Source organism: Heloderma suspectum, chromosome 5 (genome assembly GCF_057233095.1).
Source record: "Heloderma suspectum isolate Gila_16-S chromosome 5, 16-S_ref, whole genome shotgun sequence".
Lineage (NCBI taxonomy): Eukaryota > Metazoa > Chordata > Lepidosauria > Squamata > Helodermatidae > Heloderma > Heloderma suspectum.
Window position 1 is genome coordinate 200059567 of NC_139462.1, and position 16241 is coordinate 200075807.

Genomic DNA, 16241 nt, shown 5'->3' on the forward strand with positions numbered 1-16241 from the left:
ACTAAGGGGAGCAGCTGATGTAGGGTGAGCTTGTGTCGGTATATGTGTGCAGGAACAAAGGAAGCCATTTGGGGACAGGGAGGGGCAGAGATAAAAGCAGAATGGGAGCTGAAGGTTAGAAGCATCTTTGGCTGTAGGATACCTCTCTCTGGAGATCTGATGTGAGCTCGTGGATCTCTTACCTAGTAGGAGCACCCATGTTCCTAGCCCCCACCAATGCTCCATTTCTAAAATAAACCAGATATCACAAAGATGCCATCTGTCTCCAGTGCTTTCTCCTCCAAAGGAAGCCAAAACTGAATAGTGCTGCCCCCGGAACTTCTCACTGCTTGCAGAAGTGGGGGACACGTAACGATATTATCTGCAGTTCGCTTAAATGGGGCTCATGCGCTGCATCTAAAAGCAGGCAGTGCTGTGATGCAGACCTGAATGAATCTAGACTGCATCACAGCGGCTTGTATATCCAGTTGCCGATTTGACTTTTTGCAAATTCAAGGCTGACCACCGCAAATCTCCTGCCCATTTGGGTCATTTATCCATAACAGTAATGATGTTGGTTTTCCATCACAGTTTTTTTTTTTTAATCACAGATTTCTCTTTTCTCCCTTAAAAAAAATGTTGATCTTCTGCATCTTCCCTCTCCCTTTCAGCAGTCTCTGTAATTCTTTCCCTGATTTCATCACTGTTCCACCCAATCTCCCGAGATCCTGTTTCGTTCCTCCTCTTGCCAATTTCCAGAATTGCAACTTTTGTTTACTTCTTGCTTAGTCTTTAATCTGTGCATCCACATTTTCTGCATTCTAATAAATTCTTCCTTTACTTTGAGAAGAGTTACATGATAATGGAATCCTCTTCCATATTTTGTTTTTAATCATCTGGCTGTACACTAACCACTTTGGCGTTGCACCAAAATCTGTCTTTTCTATAGAAAGATAACCACTTGGGGAAATAATTGGCAATACAATTAACATACTTCTGCACAGAAGTGGGAAACCTCAGAGTCCTTCTCTGACTCCACACAATTGTCCCAATTAATGTGCACCCTGGGCTCAGTCTGGCTTGAGATTTCCTAAAAAATAACACAATCCTGTCCCCAGAAGCCTCCAGCAGTGAATCCAAGTCAGAGAAGGCTTTCCTGAGCACTGCATGGGTTAGCAGGCCAGCTGCTTCAGGACTGAGGAAATGAAAACTATATATTGCCCCTCTTTTTTATACACAGCAGCAGTGGCTTCCTCCTTAGAATCCCCCTAGCAAGATCCCAAGATGTGCCGATTCAGGCATGAGAGAAGGCGGAATACATGGGAGGACTGGCCCTACATTAAGCAGAGCAAGGTGGCCACTTCAGGTGTCAGAAGCCGAGGGATGGCAGCATCCCCCACCCCAGCCATTTATCTTCAGCTCCCCTGGGTGCTGCCATCCTCCTGAGCCAGCACCCCAGAGGTAGCAAAATAACTAAGCTAGCCTCCTGCCCTCAGGGGTGCTGGTGGACACTGTCTCATTGCCAGTGTTGAAGTAAGATTCATTTGCCAGTGTTGAAGCAGGATTCACTTGCCAGTCCAGTTGACTTCTGTATGTGGAATGGTGGTGGGGTGGGGTGGGGTGGGAGGGGGCACCATCTTGTTTTTTGCTCAGGCAGCAGAATATTTTGGGCTGGCCCTGTCTGTGGCCCTGACTATTTGCTGCCTGACCTGTATCTTTCCTGTACCTGGCCAAAATACCTCTGTAGACCCCAGGCTGGAGAAGGGGTCAGAATTTTGGGACAGAGCTTAGCTGCAATATATGCAATGTTAGGTCTCATTCCTATAACTCCTGGATAAAGTGCCTTTGAGCACCTGCAGAATGTGTTTCACTCACAGCCAAGCCCTCCACAGCCGGGTGAGGGTTTCTAGGGAATAGGACATCCTTGCATCCTTGCCAGCTACTGAACTCATGGTAGCTGTCAATGCAGTCAGCATTTAGTAGTGTTGGAAAGAGTGCAGAAAAGGGAAATGATCAAAGGGCTGGAGCAACTCCCCTATGAAGAAAGGTTATAATGTTTGGGACTGGTTAGTTGAGGAAGAGGGCAAGTGAGAGGACACATGATAGTGGTGTAGAAAATTATGCATGGTGTAGAGAAAGTGGATAGGGAGACATTTTTGTCCCTCTCTCATAATACTAGAACCAGGGGGTCAATTCATGAAGCTGATTGGTGAGTGATTCTGGACAGCTAAAGGAAGTATTTCTTCGCACAGCACATAAACTAGAGAATTTGCTACCGTGAGATGTAGTGACAGTGGCCACCAACTTGGATGGCTTGAAAATGGGATTACACAAATTCATGGAGGAAAAGACTATCAATGGCTACTAGTCCTGATGGCTATCTATTGTCTCCAGTATTGGAGGCAGTGTGCCTCCCCAGTTGCTGGGGAACATGAGTGGAACGGTGCTATTAAACCCATGGCTTGTATGTGGGCTGCCCATAGACATCTGGTTGGCCACTGTGTAAACAGAATGCTAGACCAGATAGTCCCTTGGTCTGATTCCACATGGCTGTTCCTATGTAATGGATACTAACAGAAAATTGGTTAGATATCTGGAATACAGTTATTCATGAGCTGTAGTGATTTAACATCAGGGTGTTTTTTTCTGTGCAGAATGTATGCAAGGAGAACAAGGAAGTTTAGATTTGCCTGGCACAAACCATTTTAGAGGATACTAACGTTCCTTCGGGGTTAGCATTGCCTGTGTGTTTTCTGCCAGGACCAAGCCATGCCTGGGCCCTGAAATATACGAGACTTCAAAGGAGGACCCTACAACCAGCTCCCTCTAGCATATACTGGGAGAATGGGGAGTTAGCATACTCTGACAGACTGCCCAAGTCTGCCACCACAGAAAATGCACCACCTGAATCGTCTGCAGAGTCTGAGGATCTTATGCATCCTGATTGGTCACAGCCTTGGGTGGGGCATCTTCCAGCATAGCCGCCTGAGTCTGACTGTCAGTGTCTGCTGACTTCCCCTCCATCCCAGTATGTGCAGGGGCCGATGATGCAGGTGTCCTCCTCCTCCAAGGTCTTGTCTGATTCTGAGGCTGGGCTGGTTTTGTCATCAGCCTGGTCATGCTCAACCTGTTAGTGAACTGATTATTATAAAAGCATCATAAGTCTTATCCAAAGGAAAATAATTCTGCACAGGCTGCCTTGAAATTCTTTACTGTAAGTATCCAGGCTTAGTATCTATTTTGTCTCTATTCTTAAACAGCAGATAAGGCAGTGTAAGAGCTGCTGATAAAATAGAAGGTGGGGTGGGAACAGTAGTAAAAATAAATAAATAAAAGCAAAATGCTGGGTAGAGCTTTCTGGGGAGGATTTGATGAAAAACTGTATATGGGAAGATGTAAAACAAAACAAAACTATAAAACGAAAACAAGATTTGTTCTTTTCAATAATCTCCTTTCTCTCCTCCAAGAAATGTTTCATGTTCTCCTCCAAGAAAATGGTAAGAGGACTGGTAAGAAGATGTGTTTTTGTGTAGGATGGTGGTGTCACTGTTCCATGGATCTGGCTATGGAGATAGATACCGCTGTGTGCTGCTTTCCAACCCTTCCAATTTGTTGGGGATATTTAAGAGGTTGGCCCTAATTCTTGTGCTGGATTCCAAGCCAACCTTACGCACTCCGTTAAATGAACATCAACACAATTTGGATTCTTCTCTGTTGCACTATTGAACATATTCCTCATGTTATATAAGTTCTAGTTCTGCTTGTGCCACATTATACTCTGGATGTTGTAGACTGGTAGTTAGATATTTAGAAAATTCATTTTCCCATGTCTCACCACATTTTCCCCCCTTGTCATCAGATGTGGAAAAGAGTGGAAGGGAAACCGCTGCCACAGGAAAGCCAAGCCTCCTTTGACACCATCTTCTGGTTCTCTACAAAATGGTGGGTCCAGTGAAATCAATAAAATTACTTCAGGAGATTTTGTGGAAATGTTTGCTTATTTATCTCACTCACTCGCTTGTCTCTGCAGATGCTTGGATTGGGCTGGGTATTGGATTAACTTTCCTGTTGATTGAAGCTGTGGTTGCCGTTACATGCATCCTTTCAAAGAGGAAATTGCCAAGAACGTAAGTGAAGCCTTTCATTGCGTACAAAGAAAATCAGGCCTTGGAGTGGAACAAAGCAAGGGGAATACAGCCCATTTTCTTGGTTCAGCTTTTAAATCTCACCTTGGGCTGTTTATTGACAAGAGCAACACAACGTTTTTTCAACCATAGATGACTTTAAGTAGATATAAGACTCAAAAGAGAGTACGTCGCAACTTGATTGCCTAAGCAAACTTGTGGTTTGGATGACATTATAGAGCTGGTTTTCATAGAAATCCATCACCATTAATTAAATGTGTTTATAGGAGGGGTGTTAGGGAGTAACTGTGGCTTTTTGAACAACCTTTTCAAAGGCCAATTAATGCCAGCTTCCATGGATACCTCTACTAGGGCCTTACACCTTTGAGAGCAGACTTGAGTATAAACTATATTTTTAATGTTAAACTTTATTTAAAAATTAAACCTTTTTTAAGGTATGCATTTCCCCTAATGCATACATGAGGGGAAATGCATACCAAAAATGCATACACTAGGGGAAATGCATACATTAGGAGAAATATCTCCTAATGTGTGCATAAATGTGTGCAATTTCCCCAAAGCTACAGATTTTTGTGTGTATTCTTTAAATCAGAGAACTGCATCTCAAAAGTCAAGAGAAGTGCAAAAACTGAAGGATAATTGTTTCCCAATTTGCATGTTAGTTCAGAAAGTACGAATTAGGTTGGTTCATATTAAATGCAAAACAAATGAATTTCTTTCCCATCACTACTTATGGGGGGGGGGGTGTCAGGGGGCAATAGAAACTAGGGAATTGAGTTTCTGTGAGCTACATTACCCAGGAAATCACAGCATTCACACAAAATGGTAATGCAGAATAGCTGAGTATTCTGGCTTATTGGAAACAAGCAAGTGTGTTTGTGCACATTGCCTAATCACTCCCTCTTGGCTCCTCCTTCAAGCTGTGGTGGCTAGAATAGTCAGGAACTTATCAGCCATGGAAAGCTTAGTGTTATGCCCTGGCTTGCCTCTCCTCTAACATGTCACAGTAACAAGCAAGAGTTTCAAGCCAGCAGTTGACTTCCAGATCCTGGCTTGTTAGAAAAATGACAAGCCAGGGTCTGGGTGTAGAGTAGACACAATGCTAAGCTTTCTATGGCTGGTAAGTTCCTGTTTACTGTAGCTGCTCCCATTTGCAGGAGGAGCCAAGTGGGAGTGATCAGGCAGCATGACCAATAAGCCAGAATTCTCAGCAATTCTGGCTTACCGTTTTGTGCGAATTCAGCCTACATATCAGGGGATGTGTTTCAGACAGCATGAATGGGGTGACCTGCACGTTCCTGACCTTCAAGTATGTGTTTGGAAGAAACACAACATAGTTGTTGGTGGAGAGATTGAGCCGCCATTTTACATCAGACTAAAATTTCATAGAGATCTGCCACTTCCAATGAAAAAGATTTCTCAGAACACCTGGCAAGGGTGCGGCTTCCCAAAAAAAGTGTTACATGTTTGCCTTTTTGCGCGTGTATGAAATGTCAACACTTCAGTCAGTCATCTGGAAAAGGCCTTTGCATGACTGGAAGGGATGGTATAACTCAATGCCAGCCAACCCAGAGGCTTGGCAGAAGGATGTGGCAGTGCCAGCATGAAAGGCAGATACAGGAGCAACTCCATGGCTTCGGGTTGGCACAGCGATAAAGGTGTTGTGCACAATTCCCCAAACTGTTGGAACATGAAGGCTTTGCATTTAATGGTGCTTAAGCAGAGGTTTACATTCGGAGCAAAGGACTAGAAAATCTGGGTACCGCAGGGCTCAGTCCTGGGCCCAGTGCTCTTCAACATTTTTATTAATGACTTGGGGGAGAAGGTGCAGGGAATGCTCATCAGATTTGCAGATGACACAAAATTGGGCGGGATAGCTAATACTTTGGAAGACAGAAACAAAACTCAAAGTGATCTAGATAGACTGGAGCGCTGGGCAGAAAACAACAGAATGACATTTAATAGGGACAAATGCCACGTTCTGCACCTAGGAAAAAGAAACCACATGCACAGTTGCAGGATGGGGGATATGTGGCTCAACCACACTACAAGAGAGAAGGATCTTGGAATTGTTGTCGATCACAAGCTGAATACGAGCCAACAATGTGATGTGGCTGCAAAAAAGGCAAATGCTATTTTGGGCTGCATTAATAGAGGCATAGCTTCCAAATCCTGAGAAGTACTAGTTCCCCTCTACTCAGCATTGGTTAGGCCTCAACTGGAGTACTGTGTCCAGTTCTGGGCACCACACTTTAAGAAGGATGCAGACAAACTGGAGAGGGTTCAGAGGAGGGCAACAAAGATGATCAGGGGACTGGAAACAAAGCCCTATGAAGAGAAACTGAAAGAACTGGGCATGTTTAGCCTTGAGAAGAGAAGACTGAGGGGAAATATGATAGCGCTCTTCAAGTACTTGAAAGGTTGTCACAGAGAGGAAGGCCAGGATCTCTTCTTGATCATTCCAGAATGCAGGACACGGAATACTGGGCTCAAGTTACAGGAAGCCAGATTCCGGGTGAACATCAGGAAAAACGTCCTGACTGTTAGAGCAATACGACAATGGAAGCAATTACCTAGGGAGGTGGTGGGCTCTCCCACACTGGAGGCGTTCAAGACGAGGCTGGACAGCCATCTGTCAGGGATGCTCTGACTTGGATTCCTGCATTGAGCAGGGGGTTGGACTCGATGGTCTTGTAGGCCCCTTCCAACCCTACTATTCTATGATTCTATGAAATAGCTGGCAGGCAGCACCTGTTTCCCCTTTTCATTGGCTGCTCTTGTCCTTGACTGAATGAGGGTAAAGCACTATAATGACTTTCAGCTGAATGGTGTGTGGGAGGAAGATATTTATGAGCATCCTAGTTTCATTTTATCTCAAGGTTGAACTATACTTAAAGAAGCCAAAACAAATACACTGTATTGGTTCCTTAGAGCCAATGACAATGGATCGAATTAACCATTTTTTAAAAATTTATTTATTTATTTATTTATTGCATTTATACCCCGCCTTTCTCCCTCTCGCAAGGAACTCAAGGCGACTTACATTATCCTCCTCCTCACCGTTGTATCCTTACAACAACAACCCTGTGAGGTAGGTTGGGCTGAGAGTCTGTGACTGGCCCAAGGTCACCCAGTGAGCTTCCATGGCCAAGTGGGGACTAGAACCCGGATCTCCCGGCTCCCAGTCCGTCACTCTCACCACTACACTACACTGGCTCTATGTGCATAGTTTCTGTCAGCTAAATCACTTCAGTCCAGAGGACCCATGCCACATGCAGAAATAGGTTTTCACATGTAGATCAATAATGCAAGCTGTCCAGTGGCTTGCTGTATTGAGGGGAAAGCAGCAACTTACAGCACAAGCCTATCTGCGTCTACTTAGAAGTAAGTCCCATTGGGTTCAGTGGGACTTACTTCCAGGTAAGTGTGTATAGGACTGCAGCCTTAATAACACACACACACAAGTCTATGCATTACCCTGTACACATCCCCTTTTGAAGCCTGATCATACTCTAAGCACTGTGTGTGTGCATATGTATTAAAATGTAGTCAGCCTCATGGTACTACCAAGGGCTTTCTGGGTTACATCAAATAAGTGTAGCTCCCAGAACTTTTTTGGGGTGCATCATTTTTTTTATGCACTCTTATTTGAGTGCTAGATGGTTTCGTATTTTTGCTATGCTGTTTCTTAATTGTGGATTTTATTGTTGTTAGCCACAGTTTATGGAAAGATAGGATATAAATGTGGAAAAATAAATAGTATGGTTTTCACACAGGCTGCAGGAATCAACTGGAGCATGAGTTCTGGAGAAAGGGAGAAAGGAGACCATACAGTAGTTGCTGGGGAACCTAAGTGGGAGGGTGCTGCTATTGCACTCATGTCCTGCTTGTGGGTTTCCCATGGGCAGCTGGCTGGCCCACTGTGTCCACAGCTGGACTAGATGTACCCTTGGTCTGATCCAGCATGGCTCTTCTAATGTTCTTATGTGTAGGGTAGCAGTTAAGAGTATTGAGCTAGGACCGGGGAGACCTAGGGTAGTATCCAATGTTAGTTCTGTGAAGAATAGCCCCATTGAAATGAATTAGACTTAAGTTAGTCACAATTAAAGTCTCATTCATTTCAATGAGTCTACTCTATGTAGGACTAACCTTGGATACCACCCCTAGGTTCAAATCCCCTTTCAGTCATGAAGCTCTCAGGATAACCTTAGGCCAGTCAGCTTCTTTCAGCCTAATCTACCTAAGAGGGCTGTTGTGAGGATACATGAGTAGGGGCAGAAAAGGCTCTTTCTGTACGCCACCCCAAGCGAAAAATAAATGAGTAATGGTATCTTAGAGGGCAGAAATAGATATAGTTCTGTGGTTACTGCACAGACAATTAAAAGATGTACCTCTTCTCTTAATAATCAGTTTTGTCATTCAGATGTAATCCTTTAATAGCTTCAGAATTATTTTCCCCCACTCCCTGTCAGAAAAGTCCCATCACCGTCTAGTTAAGAAAGCTTTGATTCATTCTGGTTTTAGTCTTCTTCCAAAAGCTTGCCATGAATATGCATCATATTACAGGTTTGTGACTGAACATGCAGGAACTGGGTGAAATGGGTTTTTTTATATATCCAGAGGAAAACAACAAAATCATTTGTCCGATGAAATGAAGTTGGGCGTGACAATGATGAGAGATAGAAAGACCCCATTAGCAATAATATAAAGAGGCAGAAAGTGACTGAGAAGGAAATGAAGTGCAGAACTAGGTGGCCCTGGGCTATATATTAAGAGCCTAATCAAGCAGGAAATATAAAGGTACAGGAATTCTAAGGCAATCAACAAAAGCGTGACTTGACTCAGGCTGCTGTCCATCTTGACCCATGTATCATCAACTGAATGGAATAAATAAGTTCTGTTGTTGTTTTTCCTGTGACTGAAATTGCGTGCAAATTGCAATAGGGCTTCATATTGGTAAAGCAGAGCTTTCGTTTTATTTATGGAACCTTTTAGACATCTTTTAAAAGAATGTATTTGATATGGCTGTGCACAGACCCACCGATCCAACTTGGAAGATGCTTCAGGGCTTCCGAGGTGGTCCCAATTCGGCTTGGGCTGATTCAGCTCCCCCCGCCCCCAACTCGCTTTGGCCTATGAAGCTGAAGTGGGATTCGGACATCTGAAACATGCTTCCCCCCCCCCGCAACACGCCACCCAGCCCCCAGCTCCTCACCTGGGCCCTTGTTCTGTGGGAGGGGGGAAGCTGCCACCGCCAGGGGACCTGCTGCCGAGGGAGCCACTGCTGCCTGTCGCAGCCCACCAACCACCTGTCCTGCCCTCTTTGCAAGGAGAGAAGAACAGGCGATTGGCGGGAGGCACCAGCCACCTGCCAGGCTTGTATGGCCTCCTTCCTTGCACAGGTTGGGCAGGCATGAAGGCAGGAGTTGCCCGCCAACTGCGCTCTCTCCCTTCCTTGCAAGGAGGGGAGGGCTCCCGGTTGGAGGATGACTCCTGCCTCTGCTTAAGCCTTCACGGGTTCCTTGCTTGTGAGGAGCCCGTGCAGCCTTGAGTTAGGCCAGCAGCAGCAGCTCACACTGAGGGCGGTCTGCCTCCAGTGCCACCAGGGGAGCCGCTGCCACCGCCAGCTCCTAAGCCCTCCAGACATGTATCAGCGGCCATCCTGTTGTTCCGGGGAATGTGGGGGGCATTTTTAAAATGGCGGCTTCCTGTATTTCCGGAATAATGGCTCCCCCCCCCCCCAGAACAACAAGATGGCTGCTGGTACATGTCCGGAGGACCCAGGTAAAGAGCTGGGGGCTGGCCAGCAGCAGCGGTGGCATCGTGCTGGCTGGGCCTCCAGATTGCTCCGAAGAGCAACAAAGCACTTCAGAGCAACCTGATTTGCGTAGGGCAGCTTCCTGCTTCCTCTGCCTCGGCTTGGAGGCAGGCCGAAGTGGCCCAAAGTGCCCTGCTTTGACTCGGGCTTCGGGCCGATGTGGCGCACAGCCCTAGAATCTGAGGGGTCAGTTTACCCTGAATAGGTTGGTTGGCACCTTTTGCCTTTCAATATTTCCCCCCCTGTTCATGAAGGAGATGCCTCTGCAACAGCTGCAATTTAGGTCAAAGTCAGTGCTTTACGGCTGCAGATGACATACAATACGCCATTTACAGCTATATGCTTTCCTGCGGTAGGCTAATGGCATTTGCCATTAGCGTATTGCGTCATATAGGGAGCCGGAGAGCCACTCTGCCGGAACTCCTCCAGGCCCGGAGGTAAGTGCGCCCGCTCTGCCACGGACTCTAGAGGTCGGATTCTTTGGAATTTGGCCTCATTTAAGTCTGCAGCGGAATTCTCCGGCATCCCGAGTGGGTCCCCTCCCTCGGTGTGTCTACCTCCTCACCACCATTGTCGCCAGCTGTTAATGCTCCTCATCCTCTTTCTCATCATTTCTGTTGCTTGCTTGACAGGTAGAAAGCCAACGAGCGAGGAGGCTGTGGCCCCTGCTGCTCCTCCTTGTCACCACCACTGTTGTCTGTGCGGAGCAAGAGGCAGAGAACAAGCAGGTGAAGAGGAGGAGCAATTCCAGGTGGCTCTGTGGGACCCCGCTGAAGTGTAGGCCCTTGCTAGATGCCCAACCGTGCCTACCCCCGATGCCGGTCTTGGGTTCTTCCAGGGTGCAGGGCTTGAGCTCTAAGCCCCATCTCTGGAGGAATCTCCGCTATTATCTCTGATTGGAGATAATGGTGGGAATGCAGGCAGTGGAGGACTTGGCCAGCACTGGGAGCAGGGGCCCACTCAGCATATGCTGCCCCCAGGGGAACAATGCACACTGCATGAAGCTGGAACTTGGCCAGTACTTGGAGTCTTTTTGCACACTGTGTACTGCTTAAAGCCCGGGACTTGGCCAGCACTGGGAGGAGTGGTTGCCCCAGCAGAGTCCCTTTCTCTGGGCTGAAGGAGGCAAGGAATCCCGTGCCTCTCCCAGCACAGAGAAAGGTAAAGTGGTCAGGGCAGTGTCAGTGGGTGTGGCCAGATCCACTGATGTCATCCAGCCACAGAGGGCCCAGTGGGGGGCAAGTCATTCTCTCACGCATTTTTGGTTCTGCACCCCTTTTTTAAATGAATGGGAGAGCCATCTAGGGGCTAGAGGGGAGAACCCCTATGCTTCTGTTGAAGCTCCAGCATCCAGAACTGATTGCTGGATCAGGGTGACTAGTCTATGGATGGCTTTGGAGGTTTCAACCAAAGAGGCCTCAGAGGAAGCCTGAGTGACTCCCACGTCGTATGTTGCTGCATCTTTGTCTTGTGTCAAGGTCGGGATGCAAATATCCCCTTCATTCTCTCCGTACAAGGGAGCACACAGATCTTGCTGCAGGGGATATCTGTTCCTCCCCTCCTTTGCACAAGACCCATAAGCCTTGGCAGAGAAGTAGAAGTCACTAAGGCTTCCTTTGTTGCTGCTTTGGGTGAATGCCCAAAGCAACCATATGTTCCAGATTGTATTGTGTGTAGGGTTTGAATTCAGGGCTGGAGCTGTGGGATCCTGAGTTGTCCTCTGTAAAGCCATTGATCCAAAGTATATAGATTTTCCACCTAAGGGTTTGTCGGCAATAGCATTCTTGTCACACATCAATATTCCATTCCATTCCATTCCATTCCATTCCATTCCATTCCATTCCATTCAGGTTTGTCACTCACTGTCTCAAACATACTTTCTCTTCCCAAAACTGTAAGCTGAATTAGGGACATAAGAAGCTGCATTATACATATTCAGACTATTAGTCCATCTAGCGCAGTATTGTCTACAATGACTGGTAGTAGCTCTCCAGGGTTTCAGACCGGAGTCTTTCCAGTCCTACTTGGACTGGGGATTAAATCAGTGGAGGCTGGTAGCTCCGCTGTCAGTGGGGCAGTGAATCTGCTCCAGGTTTCAGTCAGAACCAGTCAGAACTCTAAAGGAGCTATCCAAGGTGCTTGGATTCACCGTCCCACTGACATCAGAGCTACCAGCCTGCACTGAATTAAATGTTCTGCCCTCAACACATGTTGGGCTGTGTGTCTATCCAGGCAGTTAAACTCACATCCAATCTGCTACTATATAACTTAAAACATTGTCTTTATGGAAACATAACATAAACAGTAAACAAGTAATAAAAATAGGATCAATACTTAGTAGCAGAAGGATGGGAAATGGGTAAGCTGGATGGATGAAATGGATGGACGAGCACTCTGGATGAGGTGTAAAAACAATGCAAGCCCAGGCCTTCAAGCTCCAACCCAGAGCTGTAGCAAAGAACCAGGTCTGAGGGAGTTTTTTTTCCAAACTGAAGAAGAGCTGGTGCAAACCATGTTGAAATTCTTTCTAAGGACAACTAATCACTGCATGACAGCAAGGCCTGATCAGCCGCTAACAGATTCATAAAAGGAAAACTAAAGCAATTACAAAATTGCAGGGCCTGGGGGCAACATAACAAATTACATAATGCCCAGTTGGGGCAGAACACTCCCCAACTGAAATCTATAGATTCCACTGTCAACATAATTTGCTGACTATACAATAGTCATTATTAACTACAATAGTTAGTCCACATTAACTATGAGTGCGCCTCGTCATTGGACATGGGTTGCACAAGCTGAACAGTAGGTCTAATAAATATTTTTACTGTCCCTTGCTTTGTTGTCTTGACTTCAGTCTTGTGGACAGTCTTGCCTTCCTCTGCTTGAAATAGATCATCCACTGCATGGGGCACAAATGCCAATTGTGGCAGCTGCTGGGTAGGTCTTCTGGCGATTGGCAAAAGGTGCATACACATATAGATGCAACAAAGGTGCATATAGTTAACAGGAGTGATGTCCACCTGGAGAAGTGATGGAAATGATGAGCACTCAGATAACTTATATGTGTGATGTCGGTCTCAATGGTGGTCACCTACGGATGAATTTTTGCATCTGTATCTGGGTCCACAAGTTCAAACGAGCCTTCTACCACTTGGGAGACGTTATCCTGGCCCAAGAGGAACTCCCCTTTAACCACATAGATTTTATCAGATGAGCTGCTGGAATGGACCTTGTAGTGTGGTCTGCAGGATTCTGGGCTGTGAGAATGTAGCACCATTTGGGAGGTTGCACTGATCTCCTAAGGTGCTCTCTTCTGTTGTTTACATAGACGTATGTTTCAGTTGTGTCTATGGCCCAGCTTTAATTGTGTCTGTAGCCTAGCACTACATTACTGTCAGTGTAAAAACTGACAGCCTCAGGTTGTATGTCCATCTCATCTAAGATTAGCCCTGCTATCTCCATTGCTAGCACTGCACCACACTGTTCCAGTCTTGGAACTGAATGATTAGGTTGTCATGCAAATTTTGCCTTGTCAAGGATGAATCCAATGTGATGATTGCCTTCTGCATTGGTGACCTTCAAGTAGGTGAAGTGAAACTGATGCACAGGTGTATGGTATTTGGACTTTGTGGACAGCCTGTAAGGAATTTTTCCATATTTACCACTGTCACCATTTATCAGTAGACAATGGAGTGTCCAAATCTCGAGTCTCTGAAGAAAGCATTCCCAGCAGGAATTGTTCCTGTATGGTAAGAGGGGCTGCAAATCTATTGGATCAAATAAGCTGTTCACTGTCAGCAAGATGCCACAACATGTGAATGGTTTATCATGTACCTGAAAGGTGAATGTGTCATTGTTAATGTCCCAGCTTAATCCAAGGGCTTATATTGGAGCTCTCAGTCCTTCTGCATGGCCCTCTGGAGCAAAGGCTTTCATTACTGTAGCACTGTTGGATACTATTTTGTGAAGCATCTTCTGTGTTCTCTTGAGTAGGTCAATGGCTTCCTCTGATGAAGGCACCGTTTTTATTATTTATTTTATTTTATGTATTTACAATATTTATATACCTCTCCACAACAAAAGATTTTCGAGCAGTGAACAGCAAAGATAAAACAATAAAACACCATGTTAACACAATTAAAACATTTTAAAAGGAACAAGTTCCGATAAGACCAAATTTAATAATCCGCAGCTGGTCGGAAGGCTTCCCAGAATAACAATGTCTTCAGGAGGTGCTGGAAGGAACACAGCGTCGGCGTCTGCCTGACCTCCAAAAGCAGGGAGTTCCACAGGAAGGGGGCCACCACACTGAAGGCTCTTTTCCTGGTGGACTCTAGCTGGGCCACAGGCCCATGTGGAACCACCAGGATGATTTTACACCATCTATGTAAAAGTCCCTTTCTACTAATTGTCTGTCATCCTGACCATACCTGCTGCTGCTGTGCTGTCCTATGCAGCCTGTAGGTGGCCACTGCAGGTGATGGACTGTTGCCAAAGACGTGAACCCGCATCTGGTACTCAGTTACGTCTGTGTTGTGGTCATCATCACTGTACCATGGAAATCTCAAGTAGTTGCGGTGGTCTTTACAAACAACAAAGGAGTAGAACATCTGCTGGATGTCTGTGGTTATAATGGGTTCTTTTCTGAAATGAATAAGCACTCCTAGGAGGGTGTTAGTTAAGCCCAGCCCAATAAGGAGAACATTGTTCAGGGAAACTCTTTGAAATTGAGCGCTTGAGTCAAAGACCATTCTAATTTGTCCAGGTTTCTGTGGATGATCTATACCAAATGTCAGCAGCTACCAACATTTTTCACCTTCTTTGAGTGGTGGAGCTGGTTGTGAACACGTTTCTTGAACACGTTCCCCATGAAAGCCACAACATTAGCTTTCATCTCTGGCTTTCTTCTCAAATTCTTACGTAGTGAAGCGAGTCAGGAGGCAGCTCATTCCCAATGGTTGGGAAGCTGGCGTCTGGGTGTATGGAATGGGAGTGGGGCTACCCAGCTCTTGGATTCATCTTTAAAGAATTCCGTAACCATCATTTTCAGGAACTCTTTGTCTTCTATTCAAGGGGCAGGTTTGTTATCATCCTTGGTTGTCTGGAATATATGTTCCCAACAGTGTCTACCTGCTTCTGCTGTGCAGGGATATCCGTGCCTAATTGGGCAGTCCCAACTAAGCATACTCTCATGCAGAGATTTTCTTTGACTAAGAAGTGCTCAGGGCATGGTTTGAGATGTGAAGCTCATCCATTCTCTAACACATCTGTTGCAAAGGTATCCACACTCCATCTATGCAGACCTTGCCCACCATGACCTGTTCAAGGTCAAGTCTTTGCTCAAATGGGGCGTCATGTGGGCCATTATGCTGTTGGCAAACCTTGTGGACACCTAACACCTCTGCCAAGTAAGAGTAGGATTTGAGCATTTTGGACCAGTGGTGGGATGTATCTGGCTAGAGACTTCAGCTGAGGATGGTGGAGTCCCATGTTTGGTGTGGGAATTTCACTCCTGTTGTCTGGTAGCTGGTTGCACTCTATCAGTGTGGGGAGCTGAAGCTTGGCGCTGCCATCTGCAGGCTATATTATGTAGCCATTTGCCCATCTTCCTGCTGTGTCTACCACTATTTATTTATTTATTTATTTATTTATTTATTTATTTATTGCATTTATATCCCGCCTTTTTTCCTCTTGCAAGGAACCCAAGGCGGCTTACATTATCCTCCTCCTCTCCGTTTTATCCTCACAACAACAACCCTGTGAGGTAGGTTGGGCTGAGAGTCTGTGACTGGCCCAAAGTCACCCAGTGAGCTTCCATGGCCAAGTGGGGACCAGAACCCGGCTCCCAGTCCGTCACTCTGACCACTACACTACACTGGCTCTCCTGAACACCTGAACATATTTTTAGTGAATATGGAGAGTCGTCCCTTTGAAGACCAAATAAGTCAAAGAATTTTGATTTAGCCAGTGACCTGTTTGATAATGTAAAATGGCATACATCTTTACTGCCTTTGCAGGCTGCCCTTTGGGAATACCTTAGCTAAGCATATTTTTGAGCAGGACCTCCCTGATACTCTTTCCCACAAGCCTGGGTGCACTGGGATGTGATCTCAGATTGCGATTCCTTCCACAACATGCTTCATGGCAGGAGTGGAAACATTGGGAGGCTTAAGTTTAGCAGAGTCTGGATGGAGAGCAGTGATGTGCTTGTCACTACACTCCCCACATTTGATGGGTGTCTTACAGTCTCTAGCAGAGTGATCTGTGGAAGAACAGCATCTGAAACGGATCCCAAA

At 45.9% G+C, this 16241-nt stretch overlaps 1 protein-coding gene across 1 annotated transcript in view; it reads left to right on the forward strand.

Moving 5' to 3' along the window:
- The window catches only part of MALRD1 (MAM and LDL receptor class A domain containing 1), a 439175-nt gene that overhangs the window by 407541 nt on the left and 15393 nt on the right, over nucleotides 1-16241 (forward strand). Inside the window, exons 38-39 of the mRNA XM_084860474.1 lie at nucleotides 3839-3921; nucleotides 4010-4106. Of these exons, the coding sequence (XP_084716600.1) occupies nucleotides 3839-3921; nucleotides 4010-4106 (180 nt within the window). The remainder of the gene's footprint in view (nucleotides 1-3838; nucleotides 3922-4009; nucleotides 4107-16241) is intronic.